This window comes from Neodiprion fabricii, chromosome 7, assembly GCF_021155785.1.
Source record: "Neodiprion fabricii isolate iyNeoFabr1 chromosome 7, iyNeoFabr1.1, whole genome shotgun sequence".
Taxonomy (NCBI): domain Eukaryota; kingdom Metazoa; phylum Arthropoda; class Insecta; order Hymenoptera; family Diprionidae; genus Neodiprion; species Neodiprion fabricii.
The window spans coordinates 19,839,296-19,866,164 of NC_060245.1; the positions used below are offsets into that span (position 1 = coordinate 19,839,296).

General features: G+C 37.2%; 3 protein-coding genes across 15 annotated transcripts; 1 reads left to right on the forward strand and 2 right to left on the reverse strand.

The window, feature by feature from the left end:
• Positions 1 to 1,451: 1,451 nt before the first annotated feature.
• LOC124185994 (sodium channel protein Nach-like) lies at positions 1,452 to 6,186 on the reverse strand. Its single transcript, XM_046577281.1, has 10 exons — positions 6,003 to 6,186; positions 5,689 to 5,866; positions 5,154 to 5,299; positions 4,915 to 5,056; positions 4,571 to 4,693; positions 3,350 to 3,521; positions 2,355 to 2,408; positions 2,074 to 2,272; positions 1,896 to 2,002; positions 1,452 to 1,755 (listed from the first exon to the last, which is right to left on the reverse strand). The coding sequence occupies exons 1-10, from the start codon at positions 6,161 to 6,163 to the stop codon at positions 1,544 to 1,546; spliced, it is 1,494 nt and encodes a 497-aa protein (XP_046433237.1). The 5' UTR covers positions 6,164 to 6,186; the 3' UTR covers positions 1,452 to 1,543.
• Positions 6,187 to 10,571: 4,385 nt separating this feature from the next.
• LOC124185996 (transient receptor potential cation channel trpm) lies at positions 10,572 to 24,689 on the reverse strand. Of its 8 annotated transcripts, none has more exons than XM_046577284.1 (22): positions 24,602 to 24,689; positions 23,715 to 23,835; positions 23,383 to 23,643; positions 22,449 to 22,567; positions 21,863 to 21,945; positions 20,915 to 20,971; positions 20,094 to 20,304; positions 19,794 to 20,007; positions 19,570 to 19,732; positions 19,357 to 19,493; positions 19,114 to 19,270; positions 18,762 to 18,915; positions 18,388 to 18,696; positions 17,732 to 18,290; positions 17,407 to 17,618; positions 16,874 to 17,062; positions 16,429 to 16,491; positions 15,767 to 15,979; positions 15,335 to 15,683; positions 15,105 to 15,250; positions 14,427 to 15,017; positions 10,572 to 14,349 (listed from the first exon to the last, which is right to left on the reverse strand). In XM_046577284.1, the coding sequence occupies exons 4-22, from the start codon at positions 22,509 to 22,511 to the stop codon at positions 13,165 to 13,167; spliced, it is 5,055 nt and encodes a 1,684-aa protein (XP_046433240.1). In that variant the 5' UTR covers positions 22,512 to 22,567; positions 23,383 to 23,643; positions 23,715 to 23,835; positions 24,602 to 24,689; the 3' UTR covers positions 10,572 to 13,164. The 8 variants fall into 8 exon arrangements, with proteins under 8 accessions (XP_046433240.1, XP_046433241.1, XP_046433239.1 ...); XM_046577285.1 differs by lacking the exon at positions 24,602 to 24,689 and adding an exon at positions 24,328 to 24,450 and having other exon boundaries at positions 23,729 to 23,835; XM_046577283.1 differs by lacking the exon at positions 24,602 to 24,689 and adding an exon at positions 24,328 to 24,450.
• Positions 24,351 to 26,836, forward strand: LOC124185998 (probable U3 small nucleolar RNA-associated protein 11). 6 transcript variants are annotated; one of them, XM_046577296.1, is made up of 2 exons: positions 24,351 to 24,405; positions 25,955 to 26,836. In XM_046577296.1, exon 2 carries the CDS (start codon positions 25,968 to 25,970, stop codon positions 26,727 to 26,729), a length of 762 nt encoding a protein of 253 aa, XP_046433252.1. In that variant the 5' UTR covers positions 24,351 to 24,405; positions 25,955 to 25,967; the 3' UTR covers positions 26,730 to 26,836. The 6 variants fall into 6 exon arrangements, with proteins under 6 accessions (XP_046433252.1, XP_046433253.1, XP_046433249.1 ...); XM_046577297.1 differs by lacking the exon at positions 24,351 to 24,405 and adding an exon at positions 25,370 to 25,389; XM_046577293.1 differs by lacking the exon at positions 24,351 to 24,405 and adding an exon at positions 25,402 to 25,603.
• Positions 26,837 to 26,869: the final 33 nt, after the last annotated feature.

The following is a 26,869-nucleotide window of genomic DNA, read 5'->3' on the forward strand; positions in this document are numbered from 1 at the left end:
AACATTTTAGAAAACAAATTAATATAGTGTATATTTGATGGCGTAATTATATTTTTTTCTGATCAATACATGATCCCAGTTTGGGAACAACTAACATGTGTTTGGCATGTAGAAACAACTGGAACATCTCGATTTTGCTGTCGAAATTATGACCATGGCTCAAGTCATACACAATACAGTTTGGGATGCTTCTCCGACAAATTTTGGAGTCAAAATGAAGACGAATTCTACAACTCGGAGCGTATTGATATAATAAAATCTGATTAGGGTGAATTCGCATATTCTAACTATTGATCTGTCGTATTAATTATTTAAATGTTTTCAAACGTTAGAGAGTTTTGCTACAGATGGCTGAGATATGCATATATTTGTTTTAAATAACATGTCGTACCGAGCTTTTGCCTTCATTAATCATCAATCTTAAGTCCATGTGAGTTGAGTCGAAAAACTGTGATATCTTATTTGTTATCAGACCCCGCACTGAAACTGTGTTACACACCAAAACGATGCGACTCTTCGTGAATAAACTACGACGAACCTTGAACTGATTAGTATAGTAAGAAAATAGAAATGAAAGCAGACAACGCAAATTAAAAAAAATTATGCCAGCTGAGGTTCAGTCACGTCTAGTCGCAAATAAAAATTTACTGGTGCAATAACATTGAAAACTGTAGTTGAATGAAAGTAACGAATTAAAATCGATATGTTGCATTCAATCGATGCCATTATTTCTCTGAGTTATCACGCCACAGTACAAATGCTGCGATTCTTTAACCAATGCACAAAAATCAACAAATCTTACAGATGATTTTTTCTCTATCAAAGAAGCGATACTGCAAATTTTTCCGTTCTGTTCAATCAGCTACTGCGGGAAGCTTTACGATGAAAAATGCTGACAAAAACTTGAATAACTTCCGTGAAAATGAAAGCTTTTATCAGTGATGCTACGTCTCGAACGTATACTTGCTGGTATGAAATTCTATGTGTTCATGTTACAGTTTTTTAACATCAGCCAAGTGGATCGAAGGACTTTTTTTGAACCGAACGGCACTATAAAGCTTATCAACGTGAAATTCGACACGGTGTGTAAAAACCGATAGCACCGATAACGTTCGAAAAAATGACGTTTCCTGAAGTTAGGTGTTTCATTATTTCCACACCAAGATTATACACACTGACAGTATTTTCGAAATCAACTCGATCGCATTGCGAAAAACGTCATTCGACACAATAACAGCTCCCACAATCTGATACTATGATTATACCCATCGCGCTTCATTCTCGTCGTCAAATTCAGTCCGCCTCGATCATTAGCGTTACACACAGGCTTTTCATTAAATTCTTGTAGTGGAATTAATTCAAGCCGAAACTTTCATTGCGGATCGAGGCTCGAAAGAATAATTAATTGTTGGTAACGTAAGGCGAGATGAAAAAAAGTTTATCAAGCGAGGTTTTTATTTAAGTTTTTAACTGTGTATTAATTTCAAAGTCACCGGGTCAGAAAAGGCAGACATTCTTTTGTACGAAAAAAATCTCGTCCATATCAGTATTTGCCGTACGGCTGCATCATCTCCTCCCAATACAACGGTCGCAGACTTGGTCTCACAGCTTTGACCAAGGTGAAGTTGGATGATTTTCTTCCGTTTGTCACCTCGTCCTTCCGTTTGTACAGCCGCATAGTAAAGAAGTAAATTAATTCAACGACGCTGATCAAGCTGACACCGAGAAAGAATCCGCATATCCCGCCATAATTACCTGAAATCGATCGAGCAGTCGTTTCGAAGATAGGAAAAGTTTGTATTGGGAACGGAGCTGTACGGAATTGGGAAAGAAAACTACGGCTATAAATCTACCAAGCGAGAATGGAAGTTTTCACACAATCGTCGTGTACTCACTCATCAACTCCCACCAGTAGAAAATAACGTCCTGTTTGAGTCTGACCGTTCCGGGATTTTGGAAAAATATGTTCACTATGCTGTGATTCGTGGATTGTTTGCTGTTTCTGAAATTAAATTCATCGTCAAAGTTGGAGGATAGTGCGGATAAAATTACTCGACGATTCAAAGTCCTCACATGCAGCCTCCGTGTCCCCAGGTGTCGTCTCCTTCGGAGAGTAAAAGCGGGGCCGAACTTAGTGAAAAACCGTAAACGATGTCTTCGCAGGCCGGTAAGCAGCCGGTACAGTTCAAGTATCCATCTGGTCCAGTCGAAAAATTTTCGTTGAATGGTTCCATCTGATTTTCAATCCTTGGTATGACCCTCCACCATCTGTCTGCGACACGCAACGTGAGAAACAAAGAGGTAAGATGTGAATCCATCCGTGTGTGTATTCATGTCACGCAAATTTCACTTACTCCTGTATTTCTTTAAGCAAGAGAGATCCTTGAGATTGCAAGTCCTCACGTACTCTGAAACATTGAAAATAAATGTTCTAAACTCAATTAAAGACTGGATGATAAAAGGATGAGTAATTGCACGGGTAATTTTTTTTTTTTTTTTGTTTCGTTTGAAAAAATTATCAAAGCTGTTTAGATGATTTTTGGACAATTTTCAAAGAATTTTATAACAATTGTCCGAAACTCGTTGAAAATTAATTAATTCTAGATGCGTCAGATCTCAAGCTTTTTTCAGAAAACTATAATCAAAAATTTCCGGAAATATTTAAGTCTCAAGTTTCTTGTTAGAAACTTGGCTCATAAACTTTATACAGCGAGAATTTCGGAAGACTTTAACATAATTCCAGAATATACTTTTTACATCCAGTGACAAAACTAATTACTTTCTTTTTTTTTTACAAGCTTCTGATACTAATTTCTGATATTTTCCTTACAAGGTGTTCAAATTTCAGATGAAAACTAAAAGGAGGATTAGATCCAATATTTGCGACACTTTCTGCAGGGTGGCTATACATTTTTAGAAAAAAAAATTCCATAACATTTCCAGGTTTCGAAAACCTGAAACCTAGTTGTCCCTGAAATTTTTCTAGCTTTTTTCGGTTCTAGTAAGTTATTAGAACCTAAATCGTTCGGCTTATTAACTCTATATTCGGTTAAAATTCAATTCGAATCGAAGAAAAATATAGTGTACAAAAAAAAAAAAAAAAACCGTTTAAGCCAATTTGTTTTCTCAACGAAAAAAAGTAAACTTGTTATCTCAAAAAATTCATTTCCAATTCCCACGTTAGAAAACTGATATTTTCAGTTTTTTCCACGACCAAATTAAAATTCCCCTGACAATTCCAGGTTTTCCACGATCCCTTTTAAATTCCCCGAGTTTTCCAGGTTTGCCTGATTTTCCAGGCATGTGCCCACCATGGTTCTAGATAAATTTTTCCACTCAAGGATCGTACCTTTGTCCAATGGGATCGGGTAGAAGTATGGCACGCAGTTGCAATGGCTCAGAATGTCGCTTATCCTGCAGTACATTATGCAATCACTGTACGAATAGTGTCCTCCGAATGTGACGGCCAGCTCATCCTTAAAAAGGCAGTCTCGTATTTCGACGCTATGATGCTGAACTTCCTAAAACGCAGGTGCGACGAACATTCGATTTTGGTAACGGCAACGCATCAGAAATCACAGGCCAGTAGTAAAAGTCAGTTTATGGTCAGGCGCAGCCGAATGTCGCTACAGAATGTTTTGAAAAAATGTGGCTGACACAACGGTTTTATAGAGTGTGCTAAGAATAAAATTCACCTTCGTAGAAATAAATATATTTACTTGTTCTCCTGGTTTGCCTCATTCGATTAAGTTATATTTTATTATTTTCGGTGAATCAAATAAATTTCTAAACTGTTGTTTTGCTTTTGGAAATTGAAAAATTTGAACATCCTCCGAGGGATATTCAAATAATTAATGATCCTTCGGTACCTGAAGTATTCACTCGATTCGAGTAAAATCTTATTACACAAATTATGAAAAATTTATCGAGAAAGTATTATTCAAATTAGGTGAGCTTTTTGCTCTAAAAGAATTCATTTTTATATGTACATCCACTCATTCGACGATGTTTACTTGTTCTTGGTGAACAAAAAAATTGAATCAAAAGACCAATGCCTTGATCCTAGGAAATTTATTAAATCTGAGTGCCAAACCAGGCAGAAGTAAACATGTTTGCTTTTAAAGTAGTGAATTTTCCTCACAGTGTACAACTAAATTCACGCTATTTGAATTCAATGAAAACAGTCTTAATTCTCAGTACAATAAATAAAACATTAATACCATGAATTCCAACCCGAGAACCCAGTTATCGCAATATCGATAGATTATAGTAGCAAATACCGATGAGCGTAATTCTGTTCAACGAAAAAAATATAACATTGACATTTGATCGCTGAAATTTTTTTTGTCCTAATATACTTTTGACTTTAAAATAATGGCACGCTTTCATATAGTTGCGAAACCCATAATTTTCAAATGCAAAGGTTTTCCCAGACCTTTGCGACACTGTTCCAACGAATAATTTGAGCTGCATTTTTCGAACGATTGTTTTGCGACATTTTGGTTTCAAGGCAGAGCTGAAAAAGGATGTTTACGCCAAAATCGCAAGATTATAACCAAGTCTCACATACCGGGACAGAGTAAAACGACGTCGCTTCAAGAGTGAGGGAAGATTCAGTTTGGGGTGAGATGATAACTTCGTGAAGACTGCCGCTCGACGTGTCCGGGAAGTCCAACGGGGAGAATATCAGGACCTCGTAAGCAATCAATGAAATCGGCAGTGAGTAAAGCGGTAAAGTAAAAAAAAATTAAAAACCTTCACCAACGTCACTGGAACCTGAATGAAAATGTTCTCTACAGACATATCGTGTGATGAATTACAGGCTGAATTCTTTGAAAACGTTCTATGATTCAACACATGAACATTTTCAGTGGGGTGAGACTTCGATTCCTGAAAGATCGCATGATCGTATACCTTGAAGCCCAGAACCGGAAGTGTCTTGTAGAAGTAGTCGGTGAAATTTGAGTAGAGCGATATTCTGAGACCAGCCTGAAGACCGACGCCGATGGCACGCTCGATCCCGTCGATCGTCACGATGTCTTTGTCGTTGCTGCTTCTGAAGTTGTCAAAAGGCGTGTGACACGAGAATTATCTAATCTACGAAATAAGAATCTACGATAATTATCGAGAAACTAAATACCAGCTATACTCACGCTCCAAAATCATCGCTTGGTCTTCCGTAGTTAAAAGTGCAACAGTAACCATCCGCCGTTTTACGGGGGTAGAATATGTCTTCGCAAGTCTGTTCCTTTCCTGCCCAGCTGCAGCGTTTAAGCATCGATTGGCAATTCGGAGTTAACTGGATCGAGAAATTCCATAATTAAATCGAACCGATCGTTACAAGCGAGGAGATTAATTTTTACTTTCGATGTTTTTGTCAAAATTTGCCGGATGCTGTGTCAAGTTTTTATTTTTCTTCTTCAAATCTTGAGATACAAACTAATTGAACAATGAATTATGTTTTCAGCATAAAATTGAACTCGCGTTTTGTTTCGAACCCAAACCGAGTTAGCCGTAAGTTTAAGGCATTTATGCATAATTTTACAGTGAAATTAATGAGAAGTAGTTCCAACGTTTCAACGGAATTCGAAACCGCGATTAATTTTGACAAATTACAGAGGAAGCAAGACAATATTTCACAATCATTTTAACCGCCGACGCTTATACATGTATGAAAATAAAACGAACCTGATTCAATATGCGAGGAGCGTAACTCTCGTATCGTTGGGTCAACAAGTTGTGAAGAAATTCGACACCGTTCTCCTCGCCCTCGTTCAATTCGAAGAGGTAAAGGTGTCCCAAGTATTTCAACATATCCAGGATCTCCCGAAGGCTGACGTCGTCATTTACGCTGTCGTAATTCTCGCTGCAATTGTCGCAATAAATGATCAGTGAAATGTGAAAAAATTTCTACGACTTCTGATGAAAATTCAGAAATGCGTTATTCGAAATATGTTGTATAAATTTTTTTTTATCAAATCCCGCAGATTACAAGTACCCACAATATCTCGCGGGCAACTTTTTTCGCCGCGCTCAGGCTGATCTTGTTCAATTCGCAAATGGCTATTCCCGGAAAATCGACGTCTTGAAGTGGATAATCAGTTCTGTCGATAGTCGTGACCGTTGGCCTTGTCGCGTATTCAACGGTCGCGTGAATAGTCATTACACCGATGAATATGATCGACGTCACGTGGACAGCGAGCCAAAAAATCCTACGAACGATAATAATTTCACTCGACGAATCAAATATTTCAGAATAATCAAGGTAAAAATTTAGCAGTCGGTTTTTCGGTAAAGTAAATACACAAGTTCTGCGAAAATGAATTTTCGAATAATTAATTTTTCATGATCAGATCAAGTCGTTGGAGAATCTTTTCAACATATTTTAGTAGCTGAACATTTATCGTCAACGCATCGAGCGATTGGTTTGGGAAAAATTTATAGTTTGATTGGATTGTAATTTTGTTTAAAAATTGAAAAAAAAAAAAAAAAAAAAAAAAACATAAAAAGCGCAATTAAATCACAGAAAGAAACACATTTATTTTAGATAACGAGGAACTTGTTTTGGGTGTTTAAATAGTCGTAAATTACCGCTCTTTAGGCCGCGTACTGGGTGTGACGTAATACGCGCACCCCGCGATAGAACTATTTCGTAAATAATCCTTCAGCCAATCTCTGAAGCTGCCGGAAGTTGGTTGCGAAACATTTTGCTTCGAAATAGCCATAATTGTGAAAGGGTTTTGATATTCACCTCTGAGAACCGGGTATCGGGAAAAATTGAGAATGAAAATTAAAAAGCGTTATTCGTGACTCGTGCAACGCGAGATAGTGAAACTGTAACGAGCCGGCGAATATGAACGTGCGGGGGTTTGTACTGCATACTAAATTATGCAGTAGTTGGTAAACAGTTTTTTTATTTACTTTCCGGTGTTATCGATCAGTCGCACTATCAAAGCACGTAATATTTATTTTACATTTTTAAAATTCGTCACGAAAGTATGCGCAAAAAAAAAAGCCTCGTGCTTTTTTCATACCTTTTTCAAAAAGTTTAAACACACTTTGTGAGATACTTAAGAAGAATTCAGAAGAAGAATTTCACGAGAATAAAGTGTGATTCGTGATTGATTTCATCAGTGAGTGAAAAATACAAGTCATCTATAAGTACGTTCTAAAAATATTACAAAAATCCCTGGTTATTCAGATTCTAAATATCCGGCACGAATCGAATATTTATCTGATTGTGATTTTTCATCGGAATTCGAATATTTGCAGAGATTCCCTTGTTTGAAAATTTAGAAATAAATTTATTTCTTGCAATGACTAAATGACTTGTGTTCCAGTCATACTGCTTAGTTTTTATTTCTGATCATCTTGAATTGTTCCAATTTCTACAAAAGCCGATAAAAAGTAGCGAATATTTCACAACATTAAACAAATAAACGTTTCCAGTATGAAATGGCATGCATTCTCGGCACGAAGGGCAAGGTATAAGGGTCGAAAATCTTTCCTGTATAAATCAAGGGTAATGGGATTGGGTCCAAGTTAGACATCCAGAAATTGCATCAAGTCACTCGTGATTAGGAAAGTTTCTTAAGACGGAAGGAGGGGGGGGGGGGGGGGGGAGAAGCGAATATGATTTCATGCACATCACGTACCATCAGAGTTGGGATAATTAACGTTGTATACGTTGAATTGCGTAACTAGATTGTACGAAACGAAAATCAGAATACTCGGAGACGAGATTCGGAATATTATGTTTTTGTTCATGAGATGCAAAAACTGACACGAGTCGAAACATAACGCTTTGAAATAAAAATCGGATGGAATTTACGACTGTTCGTTATTTATTTACGCGTCAATTTTTACACGCCTGTCCGCAACGGTTCGCGTTAAACTCGTCACGCAAATAATGAAAGCTCTGTATCAGATTGACCAGATTGAAGGTTACGCGGTATAAAACTACATGTAATTTAGTATTTGTTTCGAAACAACGGGTAAAAAATTCGGGAACGAGAAATGGGTCGCGTAAGAAATAAATTTTCAATAACAATATCAATAATAACACGTCTTGGATTTAAATCGTTTTACTGTGATACGAGATTCGAAAGTTTTCAGAGACAAAAGTTGTGCGAACATACGTGTTGTATGTTCCATTTTAAATATTTTTAAAATACAATTGGTAAATTTGAAAAAAAAAAAAAAACGAGAAATCGCAACGTGAGGTTAAAATATCTCTCTTTGTTACCAAATTTTACTACGGGAAATAACAATCCATTATCGCAATGACCATCGAGGAGCACATTTTTCTAATATATATATGTATACACATATTTATAGAAAAAAGTTTGAAAGGAAGCGTGTCTCCGGAAATTGGAGAAAAATTGAAAAAGTGATATGTATGAGGTCAAAATCAGTTCAATACGTATAGTCAAGTACCTGACGATCAGCCGATTTATGTGTGTTCGTGTATATTTGTATTATTGTAAATTTTCAGAGTTCGTACGCTTTTTGAAACCCGAAATTTCCTGACTTTTCCAGGTGTTCCAGCCTGAAAGTAGGATTTTTTTCAGTAACCTTCCAAGAAATATGCCGGTGATTAATGACAATTTTTTTTGCATAATAATACTAATACCTTCAATAATACCTAGTAATTAATTTACCGTCCGACTACCAATTTCCAAACAACAGTCAGCGATTTTCAGTAATAAAAAAAACGAAAGGAGGTTTGATATCAAGTAATGTACGTATAAGGACGCGTTTATTTCTTCAAGAAACTTTGAATTCCAGTTTTATTTTCTAAATTCCCTGAGTTTTCCCGGTTTTCCCTGTGCGTACGAACCCTGATTTTAATACCCTATAAAAATTACTGAACAATTTATACGATATACTCGCGATAAATGAGACGAATTATTGCAAAAGTTAATAAAAGCCAAAAAACGTTTACGCTCTTCGTCATTTTACTATACTATTTTTTGATTTTTTTACTACCGAAGATGAAAAGTATTCGAATAGTCAAGTACCGCAGCAAGCAAGAAGAATATTTGTACTAGTTTCAAATTCCCTTCGCTAAATCGAATTATTTTCAAATCCAATCTGTCGTTTGAAAAAAAAAAAAAAAAAAAAAATCAATTTCGAAAGAATCGAACTTACCGTTGTTGATTTTGAAAAATGATCTGATTTGAACGAAAATAATTCGACGTGTATGCTTCAATGAGTTGTGTATAAGGTGTACAAATTTCAACGTTACCACAAAGAATGAATTTAACGTATAAATGTGCATATTATGCGCAATATATATCGTTGCTTCTCGACGTTCGATAATTACGGCTCATGTTAACAATAAATCTATAATACATAATATAGTATGTGTTATAATAAAGTAGGCAGTAGAATTTTCATTTGCTGGCTGACAAAACGCACCGCGGCACATACGTACCGGGACAATCTCTTGAAACTTGAAAACCAACCGCGCACGCGCCAAATAATTCAATCTCATTGGTCGGCGAAGTCTTCCCGCAGCGTTATGTTTGTTTGCCATGCAGGCGGGCCAACGCACACAAAATGTGTACGTTTGAATTTTCAAAGAGCATAAGCATTAAATTCCGATCGTTCTTCGAATAATCAAATTTCCGACCCGATAACAAATGCTTCCGAAGCCTTTCCGTGTCGCTGCCTCAATTATTTGAGATTCTAACCTCGAAATTTCGTATAAACTACATCAGATACGCTAGAAACAGTTTGGCAAGTGAAAACTCGGGTCGGCCAACCTGCACGAACTGCGGATAAAACTCGCGCATGCGCAGTTGATTTTCAAATTTCAAGAGATTGCCCCGGTATATCACAATACAAATATGTACACAAGATATAGCGTACCTAGAATAGCCTTAGATGCGAATATATGCGTGCGTTTGATTATCACTTTGGGATAATAATTTTATAGAAATTTTACACTAGTGTATATGTGTATAGGTGTGTGTATATATAGTCATATGTTAACAAGATTGCCAATTTGTTTATCTTAAACGTTAATTGCGTCATTAAGCACATACAGTTTGAAAATTTACTTCTGAATCTCTATAGATGTATACAGTATGTTATCAATATTGAAATACATCGCGGTGAACTCTAGGAAGGAATCATTACACATATACTGATGTGCATAAGTTAAATATATCGTTGAATAAAAGCGCGTAAATCGTTGTATAATGTACGTGTAACGATACAGTTACTACTGTATAGCAATAATTGTCTTACTTACGTTTTATGCATAGCCATTGAAAAGTGATTTCATTATTATAGTTTATATAACAAATACAGGTAACCGATCGTTACATGTATATATCTGTAAACGGTACACAATATAATTACAATATTAAAAAAGTAAAATACGAACTCATGTTTTCAGCATTATTTTCAAAATATACGCAAATGTATACATACAGGTATAATTATTGTCTCGCTTTAATCACTTACGATGTCATCTCGACGATATAATAATAACGTATTTTAATTATTGCTGCAGATAGCGCAAAATATGATTGATTAAATTTGCGTAAATATAATTAATTCTCCGCTTTATTTCTTTTCTATACAGTTTCTTTTCTTTTTTTTTTTTCTTCTTCTTTTGTGTGTCTTTTTGTTTCATAATCTCATGTTTTAGAAAAAATACATGTTGCTATATTGTCACACGGAAATAGGAAAAATAAGCTTTTAATCCACCTATTTGATCAAAGATAAAAATCCTATCACACTATATTATTATATCGCCTTACTACAATTATTAATCGTATCATAGTTTGACGATTTAACTGAAGTTATTGCAATATTATGAGCTAGGCTAGGTAACCTTGATATGGTAACTTTTTATTAAAATACGGATGTTCTTTGTAAACTGGACCAATTTTTCCATGTACTTCTTGGATATGTTTTTTTTTTTTTTTTTGTTTCCACTGTCATTTGCTTGGAAATAATTATGCTTATAAACAATTTTTATTTTTTTTCTACAATTCATTGTACTCTAAATTTTTCCCGGAACTTATTCAATTTTCCGAAACGCTACCAAAATCAACAAAAAAAAAAAATAAAAAAACTTATACAGCACCATTATGTAGAGATTTGGAATTAAGACATGGTATAAATGTCAAATCTCAGGAAAACTAGATAACTGAAAATATATTTTTTACCACTATAATTTTACTTCGGTAATTTTATTATGAAACTATTCGTACTGCTGTTCTAAAAAATTTTCATCGAGCCCTAATTGTCGCGAATTTCTAAGAACGTTGGGTTAAAAATTTGGAGCAAAAATCGAATGGTTTATTTTAAACTTGTACTAAAAACACACAAATAACGAGAAATGTTTGAGAGATAAATGGAGAAGTGGTCCAGCTGATAAAAGAATCTCCATATAAAAAATTTTCTAAATAGTTTCGTATTATTGCCTACATTTGTGACTAGTCGAAAAATTTTGCGGTATATAAATTTGACTGTTTGGAAAAAAATAAATAAATAAATGAACAAAAATTAGCTAATGAAATACCGAACAAAGTAAATCATAATTGTCAACATAATTATATAAAATATTACGTGTTTCAGTAATAGAAGTGCGATCCAACGGTTGCGATATATATGTATATATATATATATATATATATTTTTTTTTTTTCAACTTTCATTTCACAACTAATATTATTATTATGTTGTATTTGTTTTCATATGTTCTTGGTTATTTTTTTTTTTTTTTTTTCTTTGAGCAATATTACAGTGTGTACTTGCATAAGCTTGGAGCTTTGAATTGCGAGTGAAATTCTCAATTACAAAGCTGATAAGCTTCCGACGCATGGAGGATGTAGGTATGTACGAATTACAAGTCGTAGGTGACACACGATATTAGTGGATTAATTTCCAAAACCTATAACATTCATTATTTTAAGCTCTTTCTCTCGCTCTCTCTTTCTCTATCTCTCTGTTATTATCATTCTTGATATTATTATTATTATTATGTACAAATTCCGATTGTTAATAATTAATCGTTACAAATTCTTCAATCAAATCTTCGATAGAATTTACTAATACTACAATAAGCTAATAAGCTCTATTGAAGTACATATATAGTTAAGATTGAGCGTAAAAAAATTACGCTCGTACATGTAAAGGTATTCATAATACACATGTAAATTGTAGATATATGTATACATATACGTATTTTCATCTCATATAAACGTGAAGAAATATTAAATTTAAATCACCAAGTTTTTACAAAAAAACCGTGTTCACTACATCTGTAAGAGAACAATTTATTGGAAGCAATGACTATCGTGGGTAAACTAGACGTTTTTGCTTTATGAGGCTACGAAAAGAAAGGAGAAAAAAACTATCGTGAACCATAGAATAGGATCGATTCACGAAGTCATACCTAGAAAACGCACCCCAGACAAATATCCAACAAAATGTTCTCTTTTGAGATCTAATCTAAACTAATTACCTACAGATTGCAAAAAATACACGATGAGAATAATTTTAATTATCAAATTACCTGCATAGCAATCGCAAATCTAATAAAATATATTCACCTAATCAAACGGTCGCTAAAGGATCGTTAAGCATGTATATACTAGATACTATAACAGTATCGAGTAACAATTCATATTTATTCCAACTTCCGTTTCCAGCGAAAGGTTGTGTTTCAGAGTATTTTTGCTACTGCAGCGAATAAATGATTATTACTCAGATGCGTGGTATCTTCCAAAGCTGAATTGATTACAAAATATTCTTATCAAGTGTCGAACTTGCCGTATGTGTATAAGATGATATTGCCGGCTACACTAAGTGTATACTAAAACATGTATCACAATTTCTAAATTTTACAGAATAGAAGTAAAAAAGATATGTATAGCAAACATACAGACTTCATAAGAATCTGTAAGATACAGTCGATTATAAAAGCACAACGGAAGATCTCTGTGTGTGTGCGCGTGTGCGCGCACGCATTATGTACGTCACAATGTGGAATACTGGAAGATGAATCGTAGAGAATATTCCATTTGAAATACCAGTTAAAAAAATCAATGAGGCCACCGACAAATGACTGCGAATAACCAAGGCACGAGCCAAAAATCATGTACTAAGCTATCCGCGACTGACTGAAAAAAATGATGGCACAAATCAACACATCGTCTCAGACGCCGGAGCAGGACATGTGCTGAGGCCATGATCGGCGGGTAGATCATTATCACTCTCTCGAATAGGAGGTCGAGCTAGAGTCTGTTCGATTTCTTTGGTGACGCTGATGGTGGGTCGGGATTTGAAGGTTTCATCTTCGATGGCGGAGGCCCGTCTGAGCTGTCGCCGTTCGTTGTGTACAGTCAGGAAGAAGGCGCTGTCCTCGTTGTCATCGGATTCTGCATCCTCCGCTATGTCCGTATCGTGCATGTATCGCCGATGTATAAGTCCCTCCATAAGTTGATAGTCGCACTCCTCGGCGTCGCGTAGATGCTCCTTCTCAATGTGCAGAGCCATCTCGGGGTTTGACATCTCCGATGCGTATCTTCCTCGACGAGGAGGAGGCGAGACAGGCGGAGTTCTGGGGGGACTCAACAGCCCGCAGTAACTTTCGAGCTCGTCGGTGATGCTGGTGTACTCGGACCGCATTGCGAGAAGAACCGACCTCTGATTAGACGAGGCGTTATTACTCCCCGCAGAGCTCGGTATCACAGCTACCTTCGGCTCGGCCCACGTCACTCTTTGCGCACCGCTCACAGGAGGAGCGAGAAGATTATCCGGCTCAGAGAGCGTGCGGCTCGATTGCCTCACCGACGGAGGATGACCCGAGGAATCGCGTCTCGCCTCGAACGCCGAAGTCGATGTGACGTCAACACTGCCCGACCTTTTATAATGATCGTTAATTTCTTTCTCTGGTTTTGCATTCCCCTCGCTAACGTTGCTCTCTCTACTTTCCGAGGTTTTGAAAACCTCCTGAGAAGCTGGTTCGTCACTATTGTTCGACGAATCGTTCTTGCTCAGATTGTCCAGCGAGCTAAGAATCGTAGCTCGTAAAGGTACCTCGTCCTCCAATGGCGTTGTTGTTGTTGGGAAGAAGGTTGCGTCCGTTAATGATTTCAAGAGTTTGCGGCGTCGGGTGTGAAGCAGAGGCGATTGCGTGATTAAGTCTGACTCGGAAGCGGCCTCCGATCTCTCAGAAGCTCGTCTGGTACGTGGTTCTGTGGTTGGGTCGAACCGCGGTAGATCTAAATTCGACGTATGAGTCGCCATGAAACGATGTATTACTCCTAAATGAGCCAACGTCTGTTCGTTCAGCTCCTCCAATTTTCGCATCTTAAATTCTACAGCCTGAAAAGAAAATATGTTAGATTTTAACGTTGAGAACGAAATTTCAATTAGCAATGCTACTAATGCTAAATTCTTACCTGCAAGGAAACGTTCCTACTGTTTTCCTTCTTGTCGATGTCCTCGATTTTCTGATGCATGTGCTCCACGCGTTCGGTTGTTACTTTCACTCGCTCGTCTGTCGACATCTGTAGTTTGAGTTCTTGTTCCCTGAAATATCCCTCGACGCAATCCTCCTCAAAGTCGTATAATCGCTCCATATCATCCTCCTCGAGAAAGAGTTTCAGCCCATTGTCATATGCTTCTGTGGAACGCATCTCGCCTTGCCTGACGCATCTGATGATGTATTTAATGAGCAAATAGATGTGCGAAACTATAATCAGTGGTGGAGGGAGAACCGGTTTCTGTTCGTACTCCATGACGACGGTGAAACGTTGGAACATCCATACTTGGTGGGCGACAGCGTTCACTTCGTTGAATATGTTGTTGAATACTGCTATCAGGAGATTGATCAAGAGAATATTGGCCACGAGAAGGTAGACGGACATGGCAGCGGGTGTTATCCACCTTCCCAGAAGGCACGGAACCTGTCCTGGGTCATTTCCGCAGTCTGGATCTATATTGTCCGCGTACACTTCACCGTAAAGCATGAAATATGGCTCCATAAATATCTGTTGATAAATCAATACATGAATCCAACGATCAATCGACAAATGGTGATGATAATTGAAAAGGAAGTAACAATGTCGCAGACTTACATCTCGCAAAATTCGCCACTTGGGTTCACTATTAGGATTAAGAATAGCTTGTCTGGCTACGCCAAAGCTCATCAGTACAACTAGCAACAGTACAACAAAGTATATCATATTCTTCACCATCTTTCCCATCATTGTAACCAAAGGACCTGCAATGCAAAGTCATTAAAATGATTAAGTTAAGGAACGAGACAACGAATTATTTCCAAAATTTCTATTCTAAACCCAGATACCTAAGTACTTGTTGACTCCGAGAATGTTGAGAATTCGCAGGTACCAATATATACAATCCACACAATAAATAACACGCCCTACTTCCATAGTGGGCATTCTCAACCGTAGAATGAGACCAATTTGAAAAAATAGAATGGCAGCGGCGTCGCACGGGTTCCACATATTCCATGCCCAGACACTGAACTTATGGGATAAAGTTGCTGGCTCGGAAGACACTATCTGCCGAACTTTTTCACAGCCGAGTGTGCAAATGTAGGCAATGGAGTATATTTCAGCCCAGGCAGGCATGTGACCCATTTTCACAAGAATGCAATATGAGAATAGCACCAAGAATACTATGTACGCAATCTGAAACGTGCAAATTTTGTAGCCGCTATCCATTTGTCAAATAAATAAAACAGAATACGTGTAATTATGTTTCAAGTACTTACCGAACTTGCCCAAAATTTGGTAATAGGAGCTGTATAAAATTCGTAGAGCTTCTTTTTCAGACGTAAGGGTCGGTTTGTTTTTATATCATAGTATTCGGGCAAGGAGTGAACAAATCTGGGACTGCAATCATCGTGATCTGTTATAACTTTACCATTCTCTCGAACGATTGTGTCTTTTGCAGTTATTGTTCCATTTTCAGTGGAAATTAGTGCCTGCGAAAAACCGATCAAGTAATTAAAGCAATGTTAACATTGTTCAGTGCGTAGCGAGCGAAAGATGGTGGCTATTACAGAAGTGAAAGTAGATACATAGGCAACTGTAACAATTTCTCGACGGTAATGAGAAAAAGTGATGGAAGGATTTTCGAAGTAGTAAGAAAGCAGAGATAATTGAACCTGGAAAATGAAATACGTACATCTAACGATTACAACAGGCATATAATATAAGAGCGTATAATAAATTGTTGTGTTATGTAAACGCAACCAAAGCTGCTACAAAGAAAAACGACATTGACCGGGGACAAAACGGAAGAAAGAACAATCAACAGCATTTGAAGAATTTCTTAGTGGGTGACAAGGACGTCACATGACAATTCAAGCATTATATAAAAATGGAAGATAGCGATCACTGATTGATCTCGATTTCCTCGACACTGTTGTACCTTGATGCCTTGCTGACTGCAAGAGGATTTGCTGCGAATACTCAAGCTGCTACGTGGACGTTTCTAAAAAAATATGGAATACAAGCACCGATAACAATCAGATGCAAAATATCATTACAGCTTTTCATTAATCGTTGTCTTGACATATAGTTCAAACGCAAAGAAAAGGTGATGATTGATTAGCAATAATAATTCGGGATATGTTAGCACTTGAAAACTGATTTCTCCTCGCAAAGTTTACCAGCCACTGGAATGACGTTTCAAGATCGGACCAACAATTTACTTAGAAATCGACCATATGTGTTTAGCGGAACGCCTCGCACTGGCTTTTAAACTTCACAAGGAAAAAAATAAAAACCAATAATACCTAGTGTGTTTATTGTATTAGTAAATACTAACGTGAAAACTCGTAAAACTTATAAAATTGAGAAAAACGATATGTTACCTCGACTTCGGGGTGTGCCGGAGCCGACGCTAATGTGGGAGTGACTCCTTGCTCGTAGTCACTGTCTTCATCTTCGTCCTCAAGAGCAATTAAATGTTCCTCCTGTGTCTGTGGCATAAGCTGCAGCTCTTCTCGACTTTTGAATTCCAGCCGTGTTATGTATGGCGGACACAGCAGGCCAAGTACTACCTACAGTTCGGACAAAGCATTGAGATGATCGAGTCAAAAGTGAAAGTGAAACTACATAGAAGGACTTACGCTGGTACCAAGTAACAACTATTAAACATCAAGGCTAAGAAATCATAAAAACAAAAAGCAAAACGTAGTGGTGGCATGCAATTTACCCCTTCCTTGTCGATTAACTGTCGGTGTAATCAAAAACAGAGTTATTGCGGAAAAAAAAAAAAAAAAACTGATATTTTATAACAAAATAAATTGTACCATAAATTGTTGAAATGATATTATGATAAGTTCACAATTAGGTACTAATAGGTGTAAAGTAACTTCATCATATACTAGATAACAAGGTTGACCTTGAGATTCGTATTTTTACGTGTTCGTAGGCCACCCATCCAGAGGTCAGCGAGAATAATTTGACTGCAAGGATGTGCTAGAAGAGGACGATGGTTCGCAGTTACAGCAAGTGACAAACACGTCTGACCTGACCAATTCTGAAGCTCTGACGTTAGCAACTGTTGAGTTTGATCGTCGTCTTGTCGATAACAAAAATCCAGAAGCTCTAAGGCTAAACATTTAATTCACATGAAATGAATAATGCAAAACGACATCGAACACATTCATTAATTGCCAATTCAACATTAATCAATAAACGCTTCATAAAACTCTGTGGACACTCACCGATAGTTTCAAATTCCTTGCCGTAACTACGCAGTTCGTCGTAAATCTCTGTCTCAAGATCGTCTTCCGCAGCTTCGTGCGCCATTGCCTTGTAAAGTTTTAGAGCTACCAGCGCTTTGGCCAATGCTTCCTCCCCGTGTTGCCACATAAGAAGCGCCATTTGTTGACGTTTCGTTAGCACAGCCCATATCAGCAATTCGTTGAACGGAAAATCGAAGAGCGGTGTGTCTCTGTCCCCTGGCAGCGTCTCGGCCAGCAGAGTCATCGTCAAACTATCAGTTTTTCCAGCAGCGCCGCTAACCGAGTAACATCGACCAGCAAAACTCGTTGCACTATTGGTACGATGGGCATGAGCGTGATGCGCGTGTCCACCAGACTTCTTCATAACTCGAGAATAAACCGCTCTAAATTTTCGCCGAGTGTATTGAGCCCGATAAGCTCCACCCATCAGCTTATTAATCACAAGACCGATGTCGTGCAGTGTATAAATATATCCACGCGGTATGTGTGGTCTCACGTCCCTCAAAATGTAGCCAAGAGTGTTGGATGGCCCTTCTTTCTGGTAAATTTTATCAGAAAAAAAGAAAGCGAAATTATTTGGTTAAGATGTATTGAACAGTAGCCAGACTATGAGTTTGATAAGTGATTTTACTCACTGTGTTGTAGAGATCTTCGAGACGAGGTATGGAGAGAAATTTACGCATTGAAACACCATTCTCAAGCAAAAGTTTTACAAAATCAATTCGGTCGTGCTGTAGAGCCTGCATCATGGATTGTTCGAGTGCTCCGGGCGGCCATTCTTGTCCGTATACAAATATTTCGCTACGAGCTATATCGACTCTGTTCCAAGTCAGAGCCAGTGATAATTGTTCAGCTGGCGAGAGCTGCTGCGACTTAAATAAGGCTGTGAGGATTGTTTGGTCAAGTTCTTGAGGCCGGTCATGCGTAATTCTGAATACTGTAATCTGGAGAACAGAAAAGGAGTTAGCAAATCTATTGTAGAATAGCAAAAGTTATAATAAAGACGCACAAGGTTTTTGTTACGTGTGCACTGAAGTAGCTCTAAGTACAGTTGTTCCGCCTGTTCGGTAGAAACTTCAAAGGTGTGCCTAATAGTGCCTAACAAATGTAGACGCATCCCGTCTGGCAAGCCGTCACCCTCTGTTTCACTCTCTGTCGCGTACCTTTAGGATAATAATTTTTATTCACAGCTACATTCTACAAAAGGGAACTCGTAAACAAAACGGAAAAAATTATCGCACAGAACTAATACCATAATGATTTTTGGCAATATTTACGAAAGCAATTGAAAAAATAACAATACAGGCATTACTTTATGAGGCAAGAGATTCGGTAATTAAACTCAGTGATTATTGTTTTACTTGTGCATGAAAGCAATGAGGTCGGCTGCCCGACCGGAACCATCGCAAACCACGACAGGGACTGGCGGTTCATCTGTAACGTATTCAAGAACTGCTCGGATAGTGTTTGTTCCTCCTTCGATTACAAGTGCCACAACGGGAATGCTACTATGCGTGTCTAAAAATACACAACAACTCATGAGGAATTGATCGACGATTTCATTCAATCGGTTCTGAAACAACAATAATAACTGGTAACCTTACATGGCTGAAGTTTCTGATTTGATATGTATTTTTCAAGCTTCCTTCGCAGCATTATTTCAGCTCCATATCTCCCTCCAGTTCCATTATCAACCAAAAGAAAATATGCATGCCTGCTGTTCAGTACAGCGTATTTGGACCTGTAAAAATCAACTGAACTTTATTCATACCGTTCCTAGTTGACGAGAGAAAATAATAACACTGTGCTTCAAATACCTTGGAGATGCAATGGCGTGATAAGGAACGTCGCGTCCCCGACCGACCAGTTCGTGTCCATTCTCAAGTATCCCCCAAGGCGCAATACCGATACTGACGACTCTCCCCTGTCTCTGATTTGAACGCTCCAAAAGCAGAGCATCGCCAACCTGTCGTGTTACACCTGAAAATAGGGCCAAAAACGTCATCGAATCTATATTTGCGCCAGAGAATTCTTGACTTACCGGTATTTGTTCCGCCCGTAAAGATCCAAGCACCCGTTGTTTTTGCTGCTTTTAAAAGGCCTTTTCTAAGGACTTTCTTCAAGCTTGGCTGTAGCTCGAAATTCGATCTCCCACCATGAACGGTGATCAATAACTTTGGTAAATCGAGGTTCCATTCGTGCCTCAGTAGTTGAACAATAGGCTCTGGTCGAGTATCGTATGCGAGCCTGACATACTGAGCATTGGATAGACAATCTTGAGTTAGAGTTTTATCGATAGCGATGTCCTAAAGAAGACATCTCCTAAAATTTTTCTATTCACCTGCGCTTTGGTTGGATGAGGTCCACCCTGAAACTCAATCGTGCCATATGCATCGGTCGGGCTAATTCGAGTATTTTTACCCGGAGTCCAAACCTCTCGTTCATGATCAATTTTTTTATCTCCGGTAGCAGCGCTGGCGCCAGCGGTGGAATGAGTTTGAACATCGGCGCCAGTTCCGCAGTGAAATGTGAAGGAATGCCCGCAGCAGCATCTGAAATAGCATGGGACAAAAAAGGCTGAGTAAATTCTAAAGGAAAACCGTCAGGGAAATAATAATTTAATTAAAAGCTCTGGAACAAGCCTCTCAAGGATCGTACAGTTTTTTCTGCAAAAAAAAAATATGAAATTACACTGCAAAAAGTATTACATCAATATATCCAATAATCTGCATAGTCATAACGTATCGTACTTCCGATGAGGAAACTGTAAGAAATAATATCAACAAGAAGACCTCGGAACGCATGGACGATCTGCAGGCTGCATCTGTACTACACATTGTTACCAGCATTGTATAATCGAACTTCGAATAGCAAGCAGTATAACACACTTACTAGGCGCCACATCCAAGCAAACAGAAAAAACAAAAAATTAAATAAATAAATGTCTTCTTCAATGTATCTATTGCTCGGATTGATAGGACACAACAATGATTAATTTCGTCAAGGCGCAAGGGTTTAGTAGAGCGTGCGGATGATGTCCGATCTGATATTATACAGTTTTATTTTGTTTTTTTTAACAGTTCTCTGTCACGTCTCTGACAGCAAGAACTCAATCTTACAATTTTGTACAACATGGGACGGTGCATTCTAGATAATTCTCACCTGGCTGTTGTGATTACGTCGTACTCAGCACCCTTATCTCCCTCTACTTCTTTCAACCTAAACACGCAATGAAACAAGGAAAAATAAATTAAACTGAAATGAATGAACGAAGATGAAAAGTGAGAGCAATTTTTTATTTGCCAAACGTAAGAGAAAAGAAATCCGTTTTAATAGTGGCAAATAATAGTGGACTCGAATTGTCCGGGAATAAATTTAGAATACTATACATCTGATGTGCTCCACTTTAAGTCACCTTGTTGCAAAAGAAAAAACAAAAATATATGTATATATATGTATATATATGTATATATATATGTATATATATGTATATATATATATATATACATATATATATATGTATAATATGCATATAACTGAGTTAATCTAACTGAAATAATGAGTATAAAAAGCATGATTTTGATTGATGAATTTGAAAATAAACACAAAATGCACACGTAAAGCTAATAGCAGCAAACTTATTTACTAGACCAAGCCTTATTTGACCAGTGTTAATTGTTAAGACTTTATCCAATTTTACCATTCTGCGTCAGAGATAAGAAAGCCTATAATATGTATAAAAATTAAACTGAATGAAAATAATATAATCCATCTCCATTTTCATACTTTCGATACCTCAACGATACCGCTTAGAATCCAAAGTATACCAATTGCCGATACTATCAACAGATTTTCACTTTACCACTAATGATGAAAGTTATTTCAGTATTATTTCAATAAGCACACATGCCATTAGCTGCCCCTAAGATTCCAATACTTCATATATAGCTGCTTGCGCACCATAAAGTTTCACATATAGCAGTTACAGGTTGTTAAATCATCAATAAATTTATTCCTGATAATGAATAGCCCATCCATAAATTTATATGATTTGTAGATTGAGGCTGTAAATATTAACAGATTCATGCCACCTAATCCCACCCTACTCACCTGTGCTCATCTCGAGGACTAGGAATAAATTTTGCGCATTCCCTCTTTTGAAAAGTAGCTTCTATCCAACTCCGCGCTGTTGTCTGTAATTGAAAATTGTAATGTTCACATCTCAACAAATTTCAACAATAGTATTTATACCTATATGTATGTTTTTTTTTTTTTTTCATCAGGACCACAAATACTGTACAAATACAAATTGCACTCATTTAAGGAAATAATATCGAACGATCGAATGAAATGAATTTGATCATGGTATATTTTCAAATAAAAATATAAATAAATCACAATGAGAACGTTGATATATTATTCACTATTTATTATTCAAGTTAGTCACTATGGAGTAAAGCTTTTCCAAAAAAAAAACTAGTTCTATGAGTTTCTTTGGAAACATGGACACTAATTTTACTGCTGGTAAGACATGAGCGCAAAGCACAAATTGTTAATGAATACTAAATTTTGTTAATCAAGGATAAAAAATTTCACACGTAAATGTGATCATAGTTCATATACAGCGCTCAATTCTGTCATACACCGTGTATCTCTGATAAGAAGAGAGAAATTGACAAGACTTGGTTAACTCTACCTTGACCTTCTTTCGTTTCACTTTTGGAGTGTTTGCTCCGCAAATCACATTGCCGATGGCCATCTTCGCGCGATATCAGGTGGTATTTTCAATCACATTAAGCCTAAGTGATCCGTAAACTAAAAAAACATAAGGTGAAAAAAGAAAGGAAGACTCAAAATATCATTTTTTCAACATCACCCTGCACATGAATTACGCAGGCCAGTTAAACAGTAATTAAAATTCAAATTCAAATTTTCAGACAGACATATACTCGTCCAAATTACTCTCCGTACTCGATCGCCTCTTTCACTGCCATATCTGATCAGTTTTATCATTCTCCACAAGTACTCCTGCGATAGACCTGATTATTTAAAAAGTTTATTACATAACTAAGTCAGTGTCAAACAAATGAATGCCAAGAATACCGCGGAAGAAAGAACGCGCATTATAGATAAGAAAAATTAACATTAGATAAGAGTTAATGTACGGTTGACTTTCAAAAGATAATGGAAATACCCAAGTAAGAGCATATACTAGGAACTGATAATTACGAGAAAAAATGATAGGTGCATACGTAAATATGTATATGATACGTACATAACACCTAAGTTTTTTGTAACCAAAGGTCAATCGATCGATGAAAATAAAAAAAAAATAAGTTACATAATTTTTTTTTTTTTAACTGAACAACAAAATTCAGATTATATGGATATATCACTTGTTTATATTTTCAATGCACTTTAATGCAATATATAAACAGCACAAGCTATATTTTGTTAATTATTCTCTGCTGTGTTAATACAGCAAATTTAGGTACAAGTAAGCAGGTGCGGTACTAAAAAGCGAACTCTGGGGTTTGGTTTTTCTACACGATGATGAGAACTAAAATTAATACAGCTAATTGAGCACGCACATTTTCCTTTGTTTTTATCAATTATACCCATCTACTTACTACTCGGATAGGCTTGTTCTTGTCGATCATCCCCGGGAAATGAATGGTGAATTTGGAACGGCACAGGTGAAGCGCTAAATATCTTCTCTGAGAAGATTGCGGCGTTTCTTATCGCTCGCCTCACGCTGTCATGCTAATACGAGCGAAATATTCTTGTTATTCACGGGTTGGCAACTGTGATTATGCCGGAATCTCTGCTGCCGCAGCTGACGGCACTGTTAACGAATAGTCGAGGTTGAGGTGAGATTAAAAAATCAGCGCCTGGAACAAGTGAATATCGATTATTTCATGGTTCCTTGATATTTTTTATAATAGAATCCTAATTTATCTACCTTGTGTCAAATACCTTGCGGAGAATTTGCTGATCTTCGATTCAAATACCATATTGACACGTTATTTGAATTAAACAAAGTGCCAACAAACGGCGAGCATCAATTGTCGTCTACGTATAACCTAGAAAGAAGAATCGCTAAATAGTTATTTTTATACATTCGTCGAAGTTGAACGAGGTTCTTTTATTTTTCTTCTTCTTTTTCTTTTATTTGATCAATTTTTGCAAACAAACGCGTGCAGATATTCCAATTGTTTCGTCGGAGCGCGCGCTCAGAAGAGCGTAAGTATAACTGTGTTAAATGGAGCGTATCGAGCTCGGGTTAAATTAGCCAATTGGCAATAAATTCGAGTAAACAATTTTCAACACCAATTACTTCTCGGTTCTTTTTTTTTATTTTTTTTTATTTTTTTTATTTTTTACGTAAGCCGTCTGGCTTTTTGCGTAGGAACGTGTCACCGACGTCTCTCGCAATATTTACTCGACACGCGCAAACAGAATACCAGAGAAGACTAAGGGAATATGCCAGAGGGAAGAAAGAGAAAAAAATAACTTGAACGAAGAACCGAGATAGAAGAGTCCAGATTATTATTGGCAAGCGAACTACGTAATACCTGCGTGTCTGGTTCTCCGTTCGAATGAAAGAAGGAGAAGGAAAATTGAGTGGGCAAAAAATCAGTTTCAGCGAGAAGGTGAAAATGTATTCGTCTAAATATAGACACTTATAATCCCGCGTCAAAATAAAATTCACGGTGTCAACGTCGCACTTATTTTTTTTACACAGCCCACAACACGAGACACAATTAATTTTCTAAACTCGCCCTCTTCTTCCTTCGCTTCACACCAGTGTGTGAATTATAGATTATTAATACTAATCAATTTACACACTCTCATTCGCGAGCTCAAAGTCTCGAGCGTGCTCGAACATTCGCACGTCGTTGACGACTGAATAGTCACTGAGAGCCAACTTCGTGCATGATGTTCCCGATCAAAGATGATGGAATAGAGTAGAAACTGCCATTTCTAGCTCGCTAGCACCTCTGGTGGGGGTCAAGGGAAACTTTACAGATTCTCACTGCCCGACTTGGCGGCTAATTTAAACACAAACTTTTGACCAAAAGCGCTGTCGTACGAAAATGAAAACGCTTAAAGGCAATTTGAGTTTGATAGCTTTATTACTTACAGTTTCAAGAACATTTTAGAATATTCTCATTGAAATTAATAGCAAAATGATTGCATGGCTCGTATAAGTAACGAACGATCACGTTTTCAATCCTGTGGCGGAGATTCCTCGATCAATTTTTATCCGATCGACTTGAAATTTTGACACAATCTTTAAAACCTTTTTATCGATTCGAGCTCGTGGCTAAATTTTTTAATTTCAATCCCAGAATCTTTTTCACAATTTTTTGACAGAAAAATAAAATTTTTGGTTCAGTAATGTCAGGATATGCGCCACCGCAAAAGCCCTCGAATGCAGAGTCGTTCGTACTTATATGCGCCATATCACCATTTTGTTATTAATTTTAATGAAAAATTTCTAAAATGTTCATGAAACTATAAATAATAAATGCCTCTCAGTCAATTTTCTCCAAGTGTTTTCACTTCCTTTCTAAAAAAATCCTTAAAATACGTATCATTTCAGACCGTCCAAGCTGTATCCCCACCCCTTTACGGTAAAAGAAGAATTTCAGTCAACCATATTTCGAACGTATAAATACATTCGCATGCTCCACACGATTATACTCATTGCATTTGTATAGCATATTTATCAATTAAAAGGTGAAATTAAAAAAGAACGTGTCGGCATATAAATCTCTGGAAACTGATCGGGATACGAGTCATTTGGTGTAAGAGGATTAATTATCTACCTGGGAAAAGTGAGGTTAGGTTAGGTTATTTCACTAACATTAATTTCTTCAAAACGTCAGAAAGTGAAACATAATATATAAATATTGAATCAACAACGAAACGAAACCTCACCAATTATTCAAATGAACTAATTGAAAATTATTATTCCTATTATTACTGACAAAGCAGATTTAAATTTTAGGTTAAGTCTACCGCATAATTTTTGCTACTGTTATTCTCATACACGAGTAATGGTTGTATACATTTGTTTTCTGTATCGACAAAAAATTTAACCCTTCTACTATCATCGAAAATATAGAAGTTTTGCGAATTTCGAACGAATCTATGTATCGACTTCAAACTTTGAATAACGTAATCGAATAATTCCAGGTGAAAAAGAAAAATGTCGTCATGGAAAAGAGCGGCAAAGGCGAACCAAAAAACTCATCGAGAGCGTCACCAGCCGGAAAGCAGAGCGCACTTGGGTCTGTTAGAAAAGAAGAAGGATTACGTAGCAAGGGCTACGGATTATCATGAGAAACAATCGACGATAAAGCTGCTGCGTAAGCGGGCGTTGAACAAGAATCCAGACGAGTTCTACTTTCACATGATAAACGCGAAACTTCGTAACGGGATTCACAGAGAGAAGGTAAAGACCGAGGAGCACACACCGGATCAGATAAAACTTATGGAGACTCAGGACATCAGATATGTTTCTTACAAGAGGAACATCGAGGCGAAAAAAATCGACAAACTGCAAAGCCAGCTGCACATGATCGACGCGGCTAACGAGACCAAAAATAAGCACACATTCTTCGCTGACGATGGGAACGAATTGAAGTCCTTCGACGTGGCCAAGAGGCTGGACACTCATGCGACGCTGCTCGGCAGGCGAACGAACAGACCAAAACTGTCCAAGCTAAGGGAAATGAAGCTACCGGATATCGATGAAAAGATGCTGTCAAAAATGGAACAGCAGAAACACATGGCTTACAAAGAATTGCACAAGCGTATCGACCGCGAGAGAGAGCTGTCGATAGTGCAGCAGAAAATTGAAGTGAAACGAGCGTTACAGGATAAAAAAGTTCCGAACCCTAAGCAAGTCAAACCTGCAACACCCGACGGACCGCCCATCTTTCAATGGAAATTTCAACGGAAACGATGAAATTCTGTAGTATATTCTATGCAATCCATACGAAATAAATCAACGTTTTTTTTTTCTACGTAACGCTTTCGTTTCTTTTCTGTTTTTTTTTTTTTTTTTGCTTTTTTTTTCATGCCAACGAATCGGTGAAAGAAATATTA

Coding starts and splice junctions, on each gene's coding strand:
- LOC124185994 (XM_046577281.1), bottom strand. CDS start 6,163: ATGACTATTCACGCGACCGTTGAATACGCGACAAGGCCAACGGTCACG. Junction 3,522..4,570: donor CGTCGTTTTACTCTGTCCCG/GTATGTGAGACT, acceptor CCTGCGTTTTAG/GAAGTTCAGCATCATAGCGT. Junction 1,756..1,895: donor CTACTGGTGGGAGTTGATGA/GTGAGTACACGA, acceptor GATCGATTTCAG/GTAATTATGGCGGGATATGC.
- LOC124185996 (XM_046577284.1), bottom strand. CDS start 22,511: ATGGCCATCGGCAATGTGATTTGCGGAGCAAACACTCCAAAAGTGAAA. Junction 20,008..20,093: donor CTCATCCAACCAAAGCGCAG/GTGAATAGAAAA, acceptor TCCAATGCTCAG/TATGTCAGGCTCGCATACGA. Junction 15,018..15,104: donor AGTGGCGAATTTTGCGAGAT/GTAAGTCTGCGA, acceptor ATTTATCAACAG/ATATTTATGGAGCCATATTT.
- LOC124185998 (XM_046577296.1), top strand. CDS start 25,968: ATGTCGTCATGGAAAAGAGCGGCAAAGGCGAACCAAAAAACTCATCGA.